Below are 14,606 nucleotides of genomic sequence, written 5' to 3'. Positions count from 1 at the left end.
AGGACTGGAGCACATGTGCAGACCCGCGGACACTGCTTGCAGTAATTCTCCACCTCCTAGTGCATGTATACCTGGAGTGGAATACAGATAGGGACCACACATCTTGAGGAACCACCAGTTCCCACAAGGTAAGCATCTTTCTCTTCAAGAAGATGCATACCAATCTTATTATTTTTCCTTAAAAACACCCACACACAAAAACCCAAACCTCTAGGATATTAAATTAAATCCAGAAACCCATGTTAATATTGAGATTCCACTGCACAGTTAAAATCACAGAAATGCAAATGTTAAAGCTCCAAGAATGTTAATTAGACCAACTTGTGGACATGTACTATTTTGTGTTCTCAGTTTTCTTGTTAAATGTGTAACAATGTGATGGTGATGAATGTCTAAACTAAACCATTTTTCAACTTCATGCCTTTTTGGATGCTGGCTTGAAAAAGTCATTGTCTCAACGGTCTGTGAGTTGTCATTTATTTCCAGTATTATAGGCAGATGGAATTACAAAGGTAGTGGTTTATTAATCTAATTAAAGAAATGGGCCCGGATGGTCAGAATTATTACTATGATTCTGTTACTGTAGAATATTAAACAGTTGAACATGTTTTGGGGTTTGGGAGCACAGATACCTGGGCTTCTTTAGGCACCATGATAAGCACTGTAAAATTCATGCCAAGGTCTTAGTTCACTGAACATAAAAGACAAGAAAAGAAGAATTTTAAAGTAAAAAATGGAATGTTTATTCTGTCAAAACAAAATCTTAGCCAAAGCTCAGCAAAGTCCTTTTTTCAGAGAGTGGATATTAAAGTCCCTGGTTTTATCAGAGAGTCCTCCTTTTGGGGTAAGATAAATAATAGTTCTGTAGCTGGACCTTTAACTCATTTGCTTGTTGTTGGGGCTATTGCTGCTTTTGGTAAGGAGACAGAGTGGAAGAGAACAAAATAGAAAGGTATGGGGAAATACAGCTTTCTGTTGATGTCTGCAAGAACTGGTGTGTTGGTCAGTCATGGATAGGTGCCTGAGGCAGATGAATCAGCCATGACAGGAGCATATCTAAACCTTGGCTTGCTTTCCCAGTCCAAAATGCCAGCTGGCTGGTCTCTGCAGGTCTCTCTCTTTCCAGTGGCTCTCAAACTAGACTAGGCTTGATAGGCCGCCTCATTCTGTTATGCTGTTTTTGCTGCCCGAAGTCTCTCTTTTTTTGAGTCCCAGGTCCTCATCATTTTCCCCCAGTGAAACCTAAGTTGTGACACCAATTTTAGCCATTGTTTTCTTCTTGCTTGTGAATTATCCTCTCAGCACAGCCCTTGGGTGTTGATATTAGACTATACAATTAATCACTATATTCTATTAGTCACAAACCTCATATTGTAGAAAGTCATTTGTCTCCATGAATTTTCATGATTTCCCCTGAACTCATAAGACAGATGGAATTTATTTAAAATTATCAGCTGTTCTCTGCTTCTCATGCTGATGCTGTGTCTCAGGTGGAAGGACAGAGTCTTGCTGCTCTTGTGGCACTCATATCGCTACAAGAGTATGTACAAAGCAAGTTGGTAGGCTGAATGAGGGCAAGCATTTCTTTTAGAAAGGCTATGGCTGTGACCCAACTCTACATCTTCAACAGCAGCTTTTTGGAGAGCTGTCTCTCTGGCCCTTTGGGAGGGAAATTTGGTTAGCACAGAGAGAGACCAGTGCCCATCTCTATTTGCTCCTTGCTCTTGGACTCAAGGAGCTGGAGAGCATAGTAGAAACTTCCATCAGAGCAGATGAAGAAGAAAAGAATAGTGGAGTGGAAGCAGTGGCTGACTTTCCGTAGTCTTCCCTGCCATGGGAGCACCTATTCACTTTTCCAGTATAGTGAGGGGGTTCCTATATTCACTCTTCCCGTGTAGCAGAAGCATGGCAGCAATGAGCTTCTTGTCCTGCCCAGGAGGTCTCATGGAGGAAGAGGAAGAGTCATGAAGAGAAATAGTCAATTGTAAGTTGTGGATTAAAGCTGTTTCCACAGCTGCGGAGAGCGTATGAGCTAAGCTAGGGGGTGAGGTGGTTTGTCCTACATAGCCCATGGAGAATGTGTTATCATTTGCACTGTCTGTCCCCATCGCAGAACCTCGCTTTTCTATGTTCCTGTGAACGGCAAACCTGGATGTCCCATTTCAGTGAGGATTTGTGGGATTGTGGTTTACCAAAATGCCTATGAGTGAAGTTCTGGTGTTTTTGTTCTGTTTTAAATAGCATACTGGCTGGCAGCTGCTATATTTAAATTTATCTTAATGTTGTTTAAAACAGCCAAAATATAAAACTGTATAAATCAGTTATGCTGAAAGAGCCAGTTTGGTTTGAAGTGTAGCAGTGATCTTGGCTGTAGCATTTGTTAAAAGTTATAAATATATAAAATATATACATCAACTGTTGCTAAGATTTTAGGTGTTCAGATTTTGTAATGCAGAAAAAAATTGCAAATTAAAGCTACATATCCAACTTTTTGTTATTTACTGTATCCAAAATGTATATGTTGCTTGTTGGTGCTTAATAACAAAATGTGCTTAAACATGTATCAGGCACAAAGTTTCTTCCATCAGGCTGTCATCTTGCATACATTTATGTGCTCCTTTATTTCCATGATGAATGGTCACTGAAGTAGTTGCAGGATAGGGGGGGAAATGCACATAGATAGTACAATATGCACTGGCAGATGTAGAGGAACAATTATGTAACCTAAATAATTTGTCATCTGCAAATTTTGCTACTTCAATACTTACCTCTCTTTCCAGATGATTAATAAATACAGTAAACAATAATGGACCTAGTACAGAACTGTGAGGCACCTGCTATTAACCTTTGTCTATTATGAAAATTTAACATTTATTCCTGCTTTTTCCCCTGTCTCTTGACCAATTTTTGGTCCAGGACAGTACTTTGCTTCTTACACTGTGACTCTTGGTTTCTTTAGTAGCCCCTTGAGAGGGACCTTATAAAAGCCTTTTGAAAATCTAAATAAATTGTGAGCAGGTTCTCCTTCATCCACTACTTCGACACATTCAAAGAATTTTAATAGATTAGTGAAACATGATTTTTGTTTGCAGAAACTGTATCATATCATCATCTTCCACATGTGGTAGTGGTCTGTTTTAAATGTGTTCTGCCAATTTACCGGTACCAATGTAATGCTTACTGATCTGTAATTCCCAAATCATCCAGGAGTTGTTTTTTAATATTTATTTGTTTGCTACCTTCCAGTCTGCTGGTGAAGTAGCTGTTTTTTAAATTAAAAATTACCTATCTTTGCTACCTGCTCTGCTACTTGATACTTGAGCTCCTTCAGAACTCTTGGATGTACCATCTGGACCTGGTAAATTATTGCTTTTAAATTATGAATTTCTTCCAGTACTTTTTCCAGTCTCTGAGAATCTTTATTACCTACCCTGGACCTACTCATTTTTGGTATCTCCCTGATATTTTCACCCATGAAGATTTATGCAAGGATGTTTTTCTAAAAGATATGCTCTAGGAATTTTGGGAGGGAAGTTCTATGGCAGGAGGTCAGAAGGGATAATCACAATGGTCTGTTCTGGCCTTGAAAGATATGAGTCCCTTTTATTTCTCAGCAATGTCCTTATCATCCTTAATTGCTCGCTTTCACACCTGATTATCTAGAAGACCCACAGGCTTCTTGCTTCCCATATACTAACCTTTAACTATTTGCTCTTAAAAGTCCATCTAAGACGTCTAATTTCCCTCTTCCATATTGACTGATGCTATTTATTTCCTGTTATTGGTTCAGTAAGGTCAGATTTCCATATTTTGAGAGATCTCGGGTGCAAATAGTCAGTTATGATCTACTCTTTGCCTTCCTGGTTCCATTTTTATTCAGCAGCACACATGCTGTCTGACACTGTTGTTTTAAGTAGTATCCATGCCACATCTAAGCAATTTACTTCCTTTACTTTTTAATTTGGGGCCTTTTTGGCTAGCCCCTCTTCATTTTATGGAAATCTTCCTGTCCAAATTTTAGTATCACTGTGTCAGTTTTTGGTACCTTCCTCTCCTTTAGGAAGTTGAACATTATTATATTGAGGTCAGTATTACATAGTGGTTCAGCTACTTTTAATTCTTGAATTAATGCCTGTGCATTATGTAAAACCAAGTTAAGAAGCAATCATTTAATCTGTTGAGAAATTGCTTCTCTAACCTTTGGCCCATTGTGCTATTAGACCAGTCTGTATATGATTAGTTGAGGTAATCCATTATTAGCCTGTTAACCTTTGCTGCCTTTTTCTCTCTTTACACTCAATATCCTTTTCTTGATCTGGAGGCCAGCAATATAGCTAAGTTCCTATTCCAAAAATCGTTACATACTTCTAAATAAGGGGTCTTCTATATTCAGGAAAGAATTAGCATTAAAATAATAAGAGTATTGCAGGACAGAGTTAATGTCCATTGGTCCCATTCTGTAGGTTTAAATTTAACAGCTATGTACATTATGACTGACAAAATAGCGAGTGCTATTACACCCCATTCTCCGGACTACACTGCATTTACTGGGGGGAAAATGTTACATGGTCCTGACAAGTGGCTGCAAAAAAAACGGCTGTGCAACTTGAGAGTTCCTCTCTGTTTTTAACTTCCAGATTCCATTGAGTTAATTGCTAACATTTTTCTCAGTTTTGTATAATTTGGTATGCAATTGTTCTGTATTTTTATTCTATGAACATCAACATCATTTGGTTTGAAGTCCTATCATTTGTACAGAATCTAAACATATGGCTATGGGATCAGAATCTGTAAACTTGGATGTATTAGTCCTTAAACACGTCAACACACTGTAAAACTACAGGTATGCTTTTTGAGTTCTGTGTAACAGCAAACACCTGCGTTAAAGTGCAGAACCATTCCATAATATTGTTTAACATGATGGCACGAACTGAGTTATTTTAACCCTGATTAACATACTTTAAAATACATCCAAAAAGAATATGCTTATTGGGAGAACTGATTTATTGAACTGCCTAAAGATCGACTGACAAGAAATTTAGGGCCAGACATTCACCTACCAGTATTTTGAAAGATATGGCATTGAACAGTCTCTGGATGTATTTATAGAAATCTAGATGGAAAATCAAAAGGGAAAACTAGACTGAATATTGGGGAAAATCAGTCAGTCTTCCAAGCGATGTGGTGGAGTATTTAAAATAATTTTAGTCATGTAAATATGAAGCATAGATTAGGTTTTATTAAAAATATCAAGAATACTGTTCAGTTTTGCAAAACATCTTCATGTTGATAAATAAGTAGGATCTGAACCAATACTCAGTGAAGACAATGAATAGACTCCTATTGACTTCATTTGAGATTGGATCAGGCCCATATGGATTTGTACTAGACATGCTCAAACATCAAAAGGATTTTTTTACTTCTAATATCTGCCACTGAAGATTAGACTGGATGACCCTGGGGCACTGCCTGCAACAGCTGTGTTTTACTGTCTGAAATAATAGTCATAATTATTTTAAATAGGTACGTGTTGATAGCAAAGTATTGTTTTATAAATATGCATCTGAGACAATAAATGGTTATCCCAGGTTGCTAGTTAAAAAGCAGTGCCAATGACGTAGTCTGCCATTCTGTGTTTGCATGTTCAAACCTTCTGTTTGACAAAATAGTACTTGCTGATATTTAATAGAATGTCTTCATCCTTGTCAGTTTTTCAATCTAAAGTGTTTTCTAAAAGTCATAATTGTTTTAAAAATTACAGTAAAAATCCATTATATGTTTTACTTTTATGTTCTGTTTGTCTTCCTCAGTCAGAAGTACTGTACATTAAATGTTCTCAAACAATATACTTAATTTACTTAATTCTAAGTGTATTGTGGCTTTTTTCTTTCTTCAAGTCACTGCCAAAAAGCATGGTGTCACGACTCTGTGAATCTAAAAAGATTTGTGCTGCAGCTGATATGCAACTTCAGGTACGTTCTTTGGCTTCAGGGTTCTCCACCACTAAATCTGAAACAACTTCCTACATTTATAAGAACTAATATCAGATTAATTTGACTCTATTAATTTGTAAAATCTTACAAATTTTTGTAATTTAACACTTAGTGTTGTATCTGTGCTGTCTAAACAAATGCAAAATATTTAAACAATTGTTTTCAACTTCATTTTAATATGTTTTGGTCAACATTGTCAGTTGTCTGCATAAAGTTGGTGTTTTAATATGGATTTAGATGCTTATCTTTAGATACACAGCTTTGAAAATGGTTGCCTTTCACACTTAAAAAAGTTTTAACAGGAAGCCATGAATTAAAATGGTACTTGATATTTTGTTTACTGAATGTTTTAAAATATCTCAAATATAAATTGAAAACAAAAGTATGCTGACGTAGCCATCTTTGATTGTATTTACTCTGACCAAAATTTTCAAACCTGGGACCCTACATTTAAGCTCACAAATTCATTGTCTGGCTCCGAAATAAAACCAATTTAATTCTCAGAAATATGGAGCACCTTTAAATCCCACTAAACTCTGTGTGAGCTGGAGATGCTGAGTACCTTTTGAAAATCAGCCCAGTTTTATTTAGGTGATGAAATATGGATTTTGGTTTCCTGACATAAGCAGTCAGGTTTGAAAATATTGGTTTTTATTACTAAAAGGACACTGTCAAAGTTTTTAGGTCTAAAATCTGATCTACCTTATTATATTGTTATAGTTGTTGCTAAGTTCATGCAGTTCTATCTGGCTTTTCCAGAACGACAGTTTCAACACTTTCTTTAAAAAGAAAAACTCCTCTGCTCAGCATTAATGCACAGCTCTGCACTCACAGTTGGTGAACTTGTGCAACTGAGTAAAAACAATGTTAGTAAGAAAATACATGTCCGTTTCCACCTTCTAAAGTCTTAGCATTATAATGAAAGGGGAGTTAAAACTTAGGTAAAATATGTTAGTCTTTCACTCTTCTTTTTTTAATAAAAAACCACAATACATATATGTCATTGTTGAAACAGGGAGCTTGTTTCCTCAATCCTAATAGAGCAATCACCGGTAAAAGTTAATAGTCACAAAGGCATTCAGATTAGCTATGTTTTTCATACTGATAAGTCAGCTTGTGTTTATATTCTGCTAACGCTTATTTTGTATGATTTTTCTCTATTCTTTTTTCCCTATGCTAAATACGTTTGTTTGTTTTTTACCACGATTGGTATCGCTTTAAAGTGAGGACAACTGCTTTTAGGTGCTCCAAACAGGAGCACACAGTCTCTTTTTAACAAATGCAGAAGCAAGAATCAGGTGGCAGTTTGGACAGTTGGGCAAAGGCTAGGGATTTGTGATTTCTTCTCTCTAAAAGATGTCCCAAAGACTGTGTCCTTCTCTACAAACACCAGCTGTTGAGTTTAACTAATACTGATTTTTAAAATGTCTTAATTAAACCTGTGCAAACTGCTGTGTGGACACGTCTGTTGATTTAAAACTGGTTATAATAGTTGAGCTTATATCTGTAAATTTGCATGTGCAAATTAAACTAATAAGCCAGGTTTATAGCAGGTTGAGTGTCTACACAGGTTTGCACTGATTTAACTAAGTCAGTTTTTAAGTCACACTTTTAGTTAAACCATTGCAACTTTGGGTGTCACTGGCTATGGTGGGTTCTGTGAGAGCTAAGTGATGTGGAGCGGAGCGCTACTTTACCTTTGTAATGTGAAAGCAGTGAAATGCCCCTGGCAATTCTGATTTTGAAATGCATAATTGTTGCTTATAATTGTTTTCGTATACAGACGTGCTATGCTACTAAATCTGAGAGAGATCTGAGCGAGATTGTTGCAGTGTAGAAGGAATCCATACAAGAATTAAATCAGAATTGCTCCAAACTGTACAACAGTTCTGAAAAAGCAAAATTTAATACTGATGAATGAATACTCAAAACAAACAAACAAACAAACACGCTGTTCATGAGAGCCACTAATTTTGAATAATCCCCCAGGGTACAGACCAGTAATTGATTTGAAATTCTGAAGCGGTGGACATGTGCTTTCAAACACAGACATTCTTTGTTCAGTAATATCTGTACTAGCAATAGAGCCCAAGGATTTCCTTTCAGCAGTCAATTTGTATTTGTCCTGGACCAGAGTTGCCATAAGCATTTGCCTCTCTATTTCAATGCGTCTTGAGAGAATCTAACAATAATGCCTGCCGGTGCATATAAACTAATCCCAGATAAAAAGACTGGTTGATGGTCATTTCAGTTATTTAGTTCACAAAAATTGTTCCTGGAGACGGGTGGATGGTAGTGAATACAGAGTTCGCACATTCCTTTGTAGAGATGTTTTCTGTGTAGTTATTTAAAGTTATAATCGTTGGAATAAACTCTTGTATTTATTTTTAATTTAGTTAACCAGATATGTTCTCCTACATACATATTAATGTCCGAATAACCACATTTATTGCACACAAATTGGTAAAGAGCTTACTTATAACTGAAGACTCAAACTCATTTTCTTCAAAATTAGCAAAAGCACATATTTCTCTTTGAGGGCTAAGTGCCATCCATGCCATTCATTATTTGACCTTTTGAAAATGAAAATGTTCGAATTTTCCAAGAGTAGGGAAATATCATAAATGTGTTTTAGCCTATTCAAAAAATAAATAAAACAATTTTCAGGTAACTTCTACTAATTTTTTATGGTATCTAAAACTAGGAGAATGAAATTAAATTGCTTTTTCATCCATAAACTTCAGTTTTGCTATAATAATTTCAGCTTTTGTGATCTCCAGCAGATTCTGGAGAGAGATGAGGAAACTTGAGTTCTGTACTCTACATTTAAATACACATCTTTTCAATATGCATATTGTTGTCATGTGGAGTAATAGCCTGTAAGCTTGGGCCTGCAGTAACTTTATTGGCACAGTATCAGAGGGGTAGCCGTGTTAGTCTGTATCAACAAAAACAATGAGGAGTCTGATGACACCTTAAAGACTAACAGATTTATTAAGGCATAATCTTTTTTGGTTAAAAAACTACTTCTTCAGATGCATGGAGTGAAAATTACAGATACAAGCATAGATATACTGGCACATGAAGAGAAGGGAATTACTTTACAAGTGGAGAACCAGTGATGAAAAGGCCAATTCAGTTAGGGTGGATGTGGTCCACTCCCAATAATTGAGGAGGAGGTGTCAATACCAAGAGAGGGAAAATTGCTTTTGTAGTAAGCCAGCCAGTCCCTATTCAAGCCCAAACTGATGGTGGTAAGTTTGCAAGTGAATTGTAGCTCTGCAGTTTCTCTTTGAAATCTGTTTTTGAAGTGTTTTTTTTTTGTTGTAGGATGACTACTTTTAAACCTGTTATTGAATGTCCAAGGAGATTGAAGTGTTCTGTTTGGCCTATGTACATGGCAGAGGGGCATTGCTGGCACATGATGGCAAATATCACATTAGTAGATGTGCAGGTGAATGAGCCCCTTATGGTGTGGCTGATATGGTTGGGTCCTATGGTGGTGTCGCTAGAGTAGATATGGGGACAGAGTAGGCAACGGGGTTTGTTACAGGGATTGGTTCCTGGGTTAGTATTTCTGTTGTGTGGTGTGTAGTTGCTGGTGAGTATTTGCTTCAGGTTAGGGGGCTGTCTGTAAGTGAGGACTGGCCTACCTCCCAAGGTCTGTGAGAGTGAGGGATCATTTTCCAGGATAGGCTGTAGATCGTTGATGATGTGCTGGAGAGGTTTTAGCTGGGGGCTGTACGTGATGGCCAGTGGTGTTCTGTTATTTTCCTTGTTGCGCCTGTCCTGTAGTAGGTGACTTCTGGGTACCCGTTGTTAGAGAGCTTATTCCTTCACTCTCCCACTTCCCTGGTCCTTCTCGCACGAACAGAGAGCAACAATACCCGAAGTCCGAAGGTGCAAACAATTCGATGTTTATTGGGGTGAACTTCCAGCAAGCTTAAATACAAGTTCCTTTTTCCTTATTTTCGAATCCCAACTTACTTCCTGTTTGCCCCTAATTTATATAGTAATATTCTTAGCTATACCTTAACCAATCATTCTACTGAAATTTAACTAACCAATCCTAACATATTGTAACATGATTAGCTAACCAATTATATCCCACCACCTTAATTAGATTACACCCAGCAAAATTAATTATACAGCAGACAGAAACAATCACAGAACCAGACAGAGATTATACAGACAAACAATAGCAAAGTTGGAACTCTAATGACAAAACAATACAGAAGTGAGGATTTCACATCCCAGCTATTGATAAGTGAGTTCTTGTCAGACAGGATGCTATCAAACTAAGTTTCCTTTTACATTTTGTAGGCACTTCCCTTTCTCTGGAGGTGATAGGAATTATCAGGACAGGATTGTATTCAGGACAGGATTGTATTCCTAACAGCCCAATAGCACCTTCTTTCAGTGTGACTAGTTTGGAATGTGAGGATGTGACTGTTCGCTTCCTGGCTTATGGCTGCCTCTGCTGCTTAGCCAAAGGCCTTAGCCTAAGAACAGGGCCTCAAACAGTCACAGTAAGAGAGGGCCCTTACACCAGCAGACAGTGATTTTGATTCTTTCTTTTATACCTCTAGAACTAGCCAAGTGATAAGAATACCCCTAAATTCTTAAAGTACAGGCTTTTGCAGACAGGCCTGAATATCTATATCCTAACACCCGTCTCGCTCTGTCAATCTGTTTCCTCACTTCCCCAGGTGGGTATTGTAGTTTTAAGAATTCTTCATAAAGATCTTGTAGGTGTTTGTCTCTGTCTGAGGGATTGGAGCAAATACGATTGTATCTTAGGGCTTGGCTGTAGACAATGGATCGTGTGATGTGTCCTGGATGGAAGCTGGATGCATGTAGATAAGAATAGTGGTCAGTAGGTTTCCGGTATAGGGTGATGTTTATGTGACCATCACTAATTTGTACTGTAGTGTCCAGGAAGTGGATCTCTTGTGTGGACTGGTCCAGGCTGAGGTTGATGGTGGAGTGGAAATTGTTGAAATCCAGGTGAAATTCTTCAAGGGCCACCTTCCCAAGATGTCATCAATGTAGCACGAGTAGAGGAGGGGCGCTAAGGGACGAGAGCTGAGGAAGCATTGTTCTAAGTCAGCCATAAAAATGTTGGCATACCATGGGGCCATGCGGGTACCCATAGCAGTGCCGCTGACTTGAAGGTATCAGTTGTCCCCAAATCTGAAATGGTTGTGGATGAGGACAAAGTTACAAAGCTTAGGCACCAGGTGTTCTGTGGCCTCATGAGGGATACTGTTCCTGACAGCTTGTAGTCCATCCTCATGTGGAATACTCGTGTAAAGAGCTTCTACATCCACGATGGCCAGGATGGTGTTTTCAGGAAGATCACCAATGCATTGTAGTTTCCTCAGGAAGTTGGTGGTGTCTCGAAGATAGCTAGGAGTGCTGGTAGCGTAGGGTCTGAGGAGAGAGTCCAAATAGCCAGATAATCCTGCTGTAAGAGTGCCAGTGCCTGAGATGATGGGGCGTCCAGGATTTCCAGGTTTATGGATCTTGGGTAGCAGATAGAAGACTCCTTGGGGCTCTAGGGGTGTGTCTGTGTAGATTTGTTCCCGTGCTGTAGCAGGGAGTTTCTTGAGCAGATGGTGTAGTTTCTTTTGGTATTAGTCAGTGGGATCAGAGGATACTGGCCTGTAGAATGTCGTGTTGGAGAGTTGCCTGGCAGCCTCCTGTTCATGATGACTACAGCACCTCCTTTGTCAGCCCCTTTGATTATAATAAGAAAAGGAGTACTTGGGGCACCTATGCATCCGATGAAGTGAGCTGTAGCTCACGGAAGCTTATGCTCAAATAAATGTTAGTCTCTAAGGTGCCACAAGTACTCCTTTTCTTTTTGCGAATACAGACTAACATGGCTGCTACTCTGAAACCTTTGATTATAATGTCAGAGTTGTTTCTGAAGCTGTGGATGGCGTTGCATTCTGTACGGCTGAGGTTATGGGGCAAGTGTTGCTGTTTGTTCACAATTTCAGCCTGTGCACGTTTGCGGAAGCACTTTCAGCACTCCAGTCTGTCGTTTCAACCGTCAGGAGGAGTCCACGCAGAATTCTTCTTCTTGTAGTGTTGGTAGGAAGTTTACTATGGGTCAGTGTGCTGTTCGGTGGTGTGTTGAAAATATTCCTTGAGTCGGAGACAGCAAAAGTAGGCTTCCAGATCACCGCAGAACTGTATCATGTGCGTGGGGGTGGTGGGGCAGAAAGAGAGTCCCTGAGATAGGACAGACTCTTCTGCTGGGCTAAGTATGTGGTTGGATAGATTAACAATATTGTTAGGTGAGTTAAGGGTACACTGTTGTAGCCCCCCATGGCATGTCAAAGTTTAGATAGTTTACTGTCCTTTTTCCTCTGTAGAGAAGTAAAGTGTGCCTTGTAAATGGTTTGTCTTGTTTTTGTATAGTCCAGCCACGTGGAAGTTTGTGTGGAAGGTTGGTTTTGTATGAGTCTCCAGTTTTGAGAGTTCAAAACACAGGTATAGCTAATTGGCAGAGAGAGCTCATTACATAATGACTCTTAACAAGCAGGCAGGGAGCTCTAAAGAATTGGAACCAAATTTATTAATAGCATTTTAACTGCACCGTTTAAGCTAATTAATGTAGTAATTTATAATAATTACTGTAATACACTGCTTCCTCTTATTTAAAGTCTATACTAGATAAACACCGATAATAGAAATCTACCAGTATCTAAATGCTTAAAAATAGGGACCTTAACAACAATCTCCAGATCATATGCAATGTGAAATATCTTTCATTCCCATTGCTATTCCAGACACACATAACTATGGCTCATACTTGAAAATACTTACGTATGTAAAGTCATCAGTGGGTGGATTTATTTTCCAGCATGGATTTATTTTCGCTGTGGGCTCCTGGTGGCCTGGGTCAGAACTTCCTTCTAACACTCTACATGTGCCATGGAAGGGGGAAGCTTGTAACTTGCTTCAGTGGCTTATTTCTCCAGCTCTCTATTTCTGCATTATTCTCTCAGCAACCCACCTCATCGGTCTTCAACAGAGGGTCCAGGAATAGATCCCAGAAGTCCTGACACCCAGTTCTCGCTCTAACCACAAGAGCATACACTTGTGCCGTGGAAAAGCAGCTTTTGAATGTCTTACCAGAGTTTATCATTTTGGAAATCTAGTTGAAAGGTTTATTAAGCTGCTATATGTTTTGAAGAGAGTAATTCAAACAGAAGTAACATAATCCTTTGGAAATGTTTACATTTAGTTGTAAAGACTTAGATAGTCCAAACCAAATCTATGATAATGAATGAATTCTGGCTAAGTCGCAAGCTGTCAGTGGGTTTGGATTTTTTTTTACCCAATCATAAGACTTTCAAAGAAATAACTGAGTGTGCTACATAAGACACAATTCCATTTTAGTCAGATGATCTCAACTTTTTTCTTCTGAGGCCCGCCTAGCATCTTATAAAAACTCCACGACCCACCTGCCACAACAACTGTTTTTCTGCATAGAAAAGACAGGGCCAGCACTAGGGGGGTAGCAAGCTAAGTTGCTCAGGCTTTGGCTTCAGCCCTGCATGGCAGGGCTCAGGCTCAGGCTTGGGCTTTCTGCCCTGGGTCCCATAGCCGTGCTTAGTGAACCCCCTGAAACCTGCTTGCGGCCCACCAGGAGGCGCGGGACCCCTGGTTGAGAACTGCTGATGTAAATGACTCTCTCAGCTTTTTCACAGTACCGTCTCCCAAGTTCCCTATTTCATGTACAGATTTTTTTTTTTTTAAAAGAAGGGAGTAGAGGGGCCCAGAGGTTATAAAAGAAAGGGGGTCTTACCTGTCATGGGGGGGGGGGGAGAAGGAAGCTAACTGGGTGTGAGAGAGACTCTATGATTTGGAGGAGAAGCCCTGTGCAGGAGGGTGCGATCCTGGATCTCCTGAAGTACTCTGACTAAATGGCTAAATTTCAGTACCCAGAAAGATAATGGAGCAAATAATCAAGCAATCAATTTGCAACCACCTAGAAGAAAATAAAATGAAAAGTAACAGTCAGCATGGATTTGTCAAGAACAAATCATGTCAAACCAACCTAATAGCTTTCTTTGACAGGGTAGCAAGCCTTGTGGATAAGGGGGAAGCCTTGTGGATAAGATGTGATATATCTTGATTTTAGTAAGGCTTTTGATACCATCTTGCATGACCTTCTCATAAACAATCTAAGGAAATACAATCTAGATGGAGCTACTATAAGGGGGGCGGAGGGGGGGGGGCGGAGTGCATAACTGCTTGGAAAAACATTCCCAAAGAGTAGTTACTAGTGATTCACAGTCAAACTGGAGGGGCGTATGAAGTAGGATCCCACAGGTATCGGTTCTGGGTCTGGCTCTCTTCAATATCTTCATCAACGATCTAGATAATAGCATAGAGAGTACACTTACAAAGTTTGCGGATGATACCAAACTGGGAGGGGTTGCAAGTGCTTTGGAGGATAGAATTAAAATTCAAAATGATCTGGACAAACTGGAGAAATGGTCTGAGGTGAATAGGATGAAATTCAGTAAGGACAAATGCAAAGTACTCCAATTAGGGAGGAACAATCAGTAGCACACATACAAAACAGGAAATGTC

The 14,606-nt window shown here is 39.0% G+C and overlaps 1 protein-coding gene across 2 annotated transcripts in view; it reads left to right on the top strand.

The window, feature by feature from the left end:
- The window catches only part of MIPEP (mitochondrial intermediate peptidase), a 144,033-nt gene that overhangs the window by 68,378 nt on the left and 61,049 nt on the right, over positions 1-14,606 (top strand). For both annotated transcript variants that reach the window (XM_074943484.1, XM_074943481.1), the window contains exon 15: positions 5,898-5,972. In XM_074943484.1, the coding sequence (XP_074799585.1) occupies positions 5,898-5,972 (75 nt within the window). The remainder of the gene's footprint in view (positions 1-5,897; positions 5,973-14,606) is intronic.

The sequence above is a fragment of the Natator depressus genome, chromosome 1, assembly GCF_965152275.1.
Source record: "Natator depressus isolate rNatDep1 chromosome 1, rNatDep2.hap1, whole genome shotgun sequence".
In the NCBI taxonomy this organism is placed as follows: domain Eukaryota; kingdom Metazoa; phylum Chordata; order Testudines; family Cheloniidae; genus Natator; species Natator depressus.
Note: the sequence above shows the minus strand (reverse complement) of the source record. Positions and strands in the feature narration are given on the sequence as shown.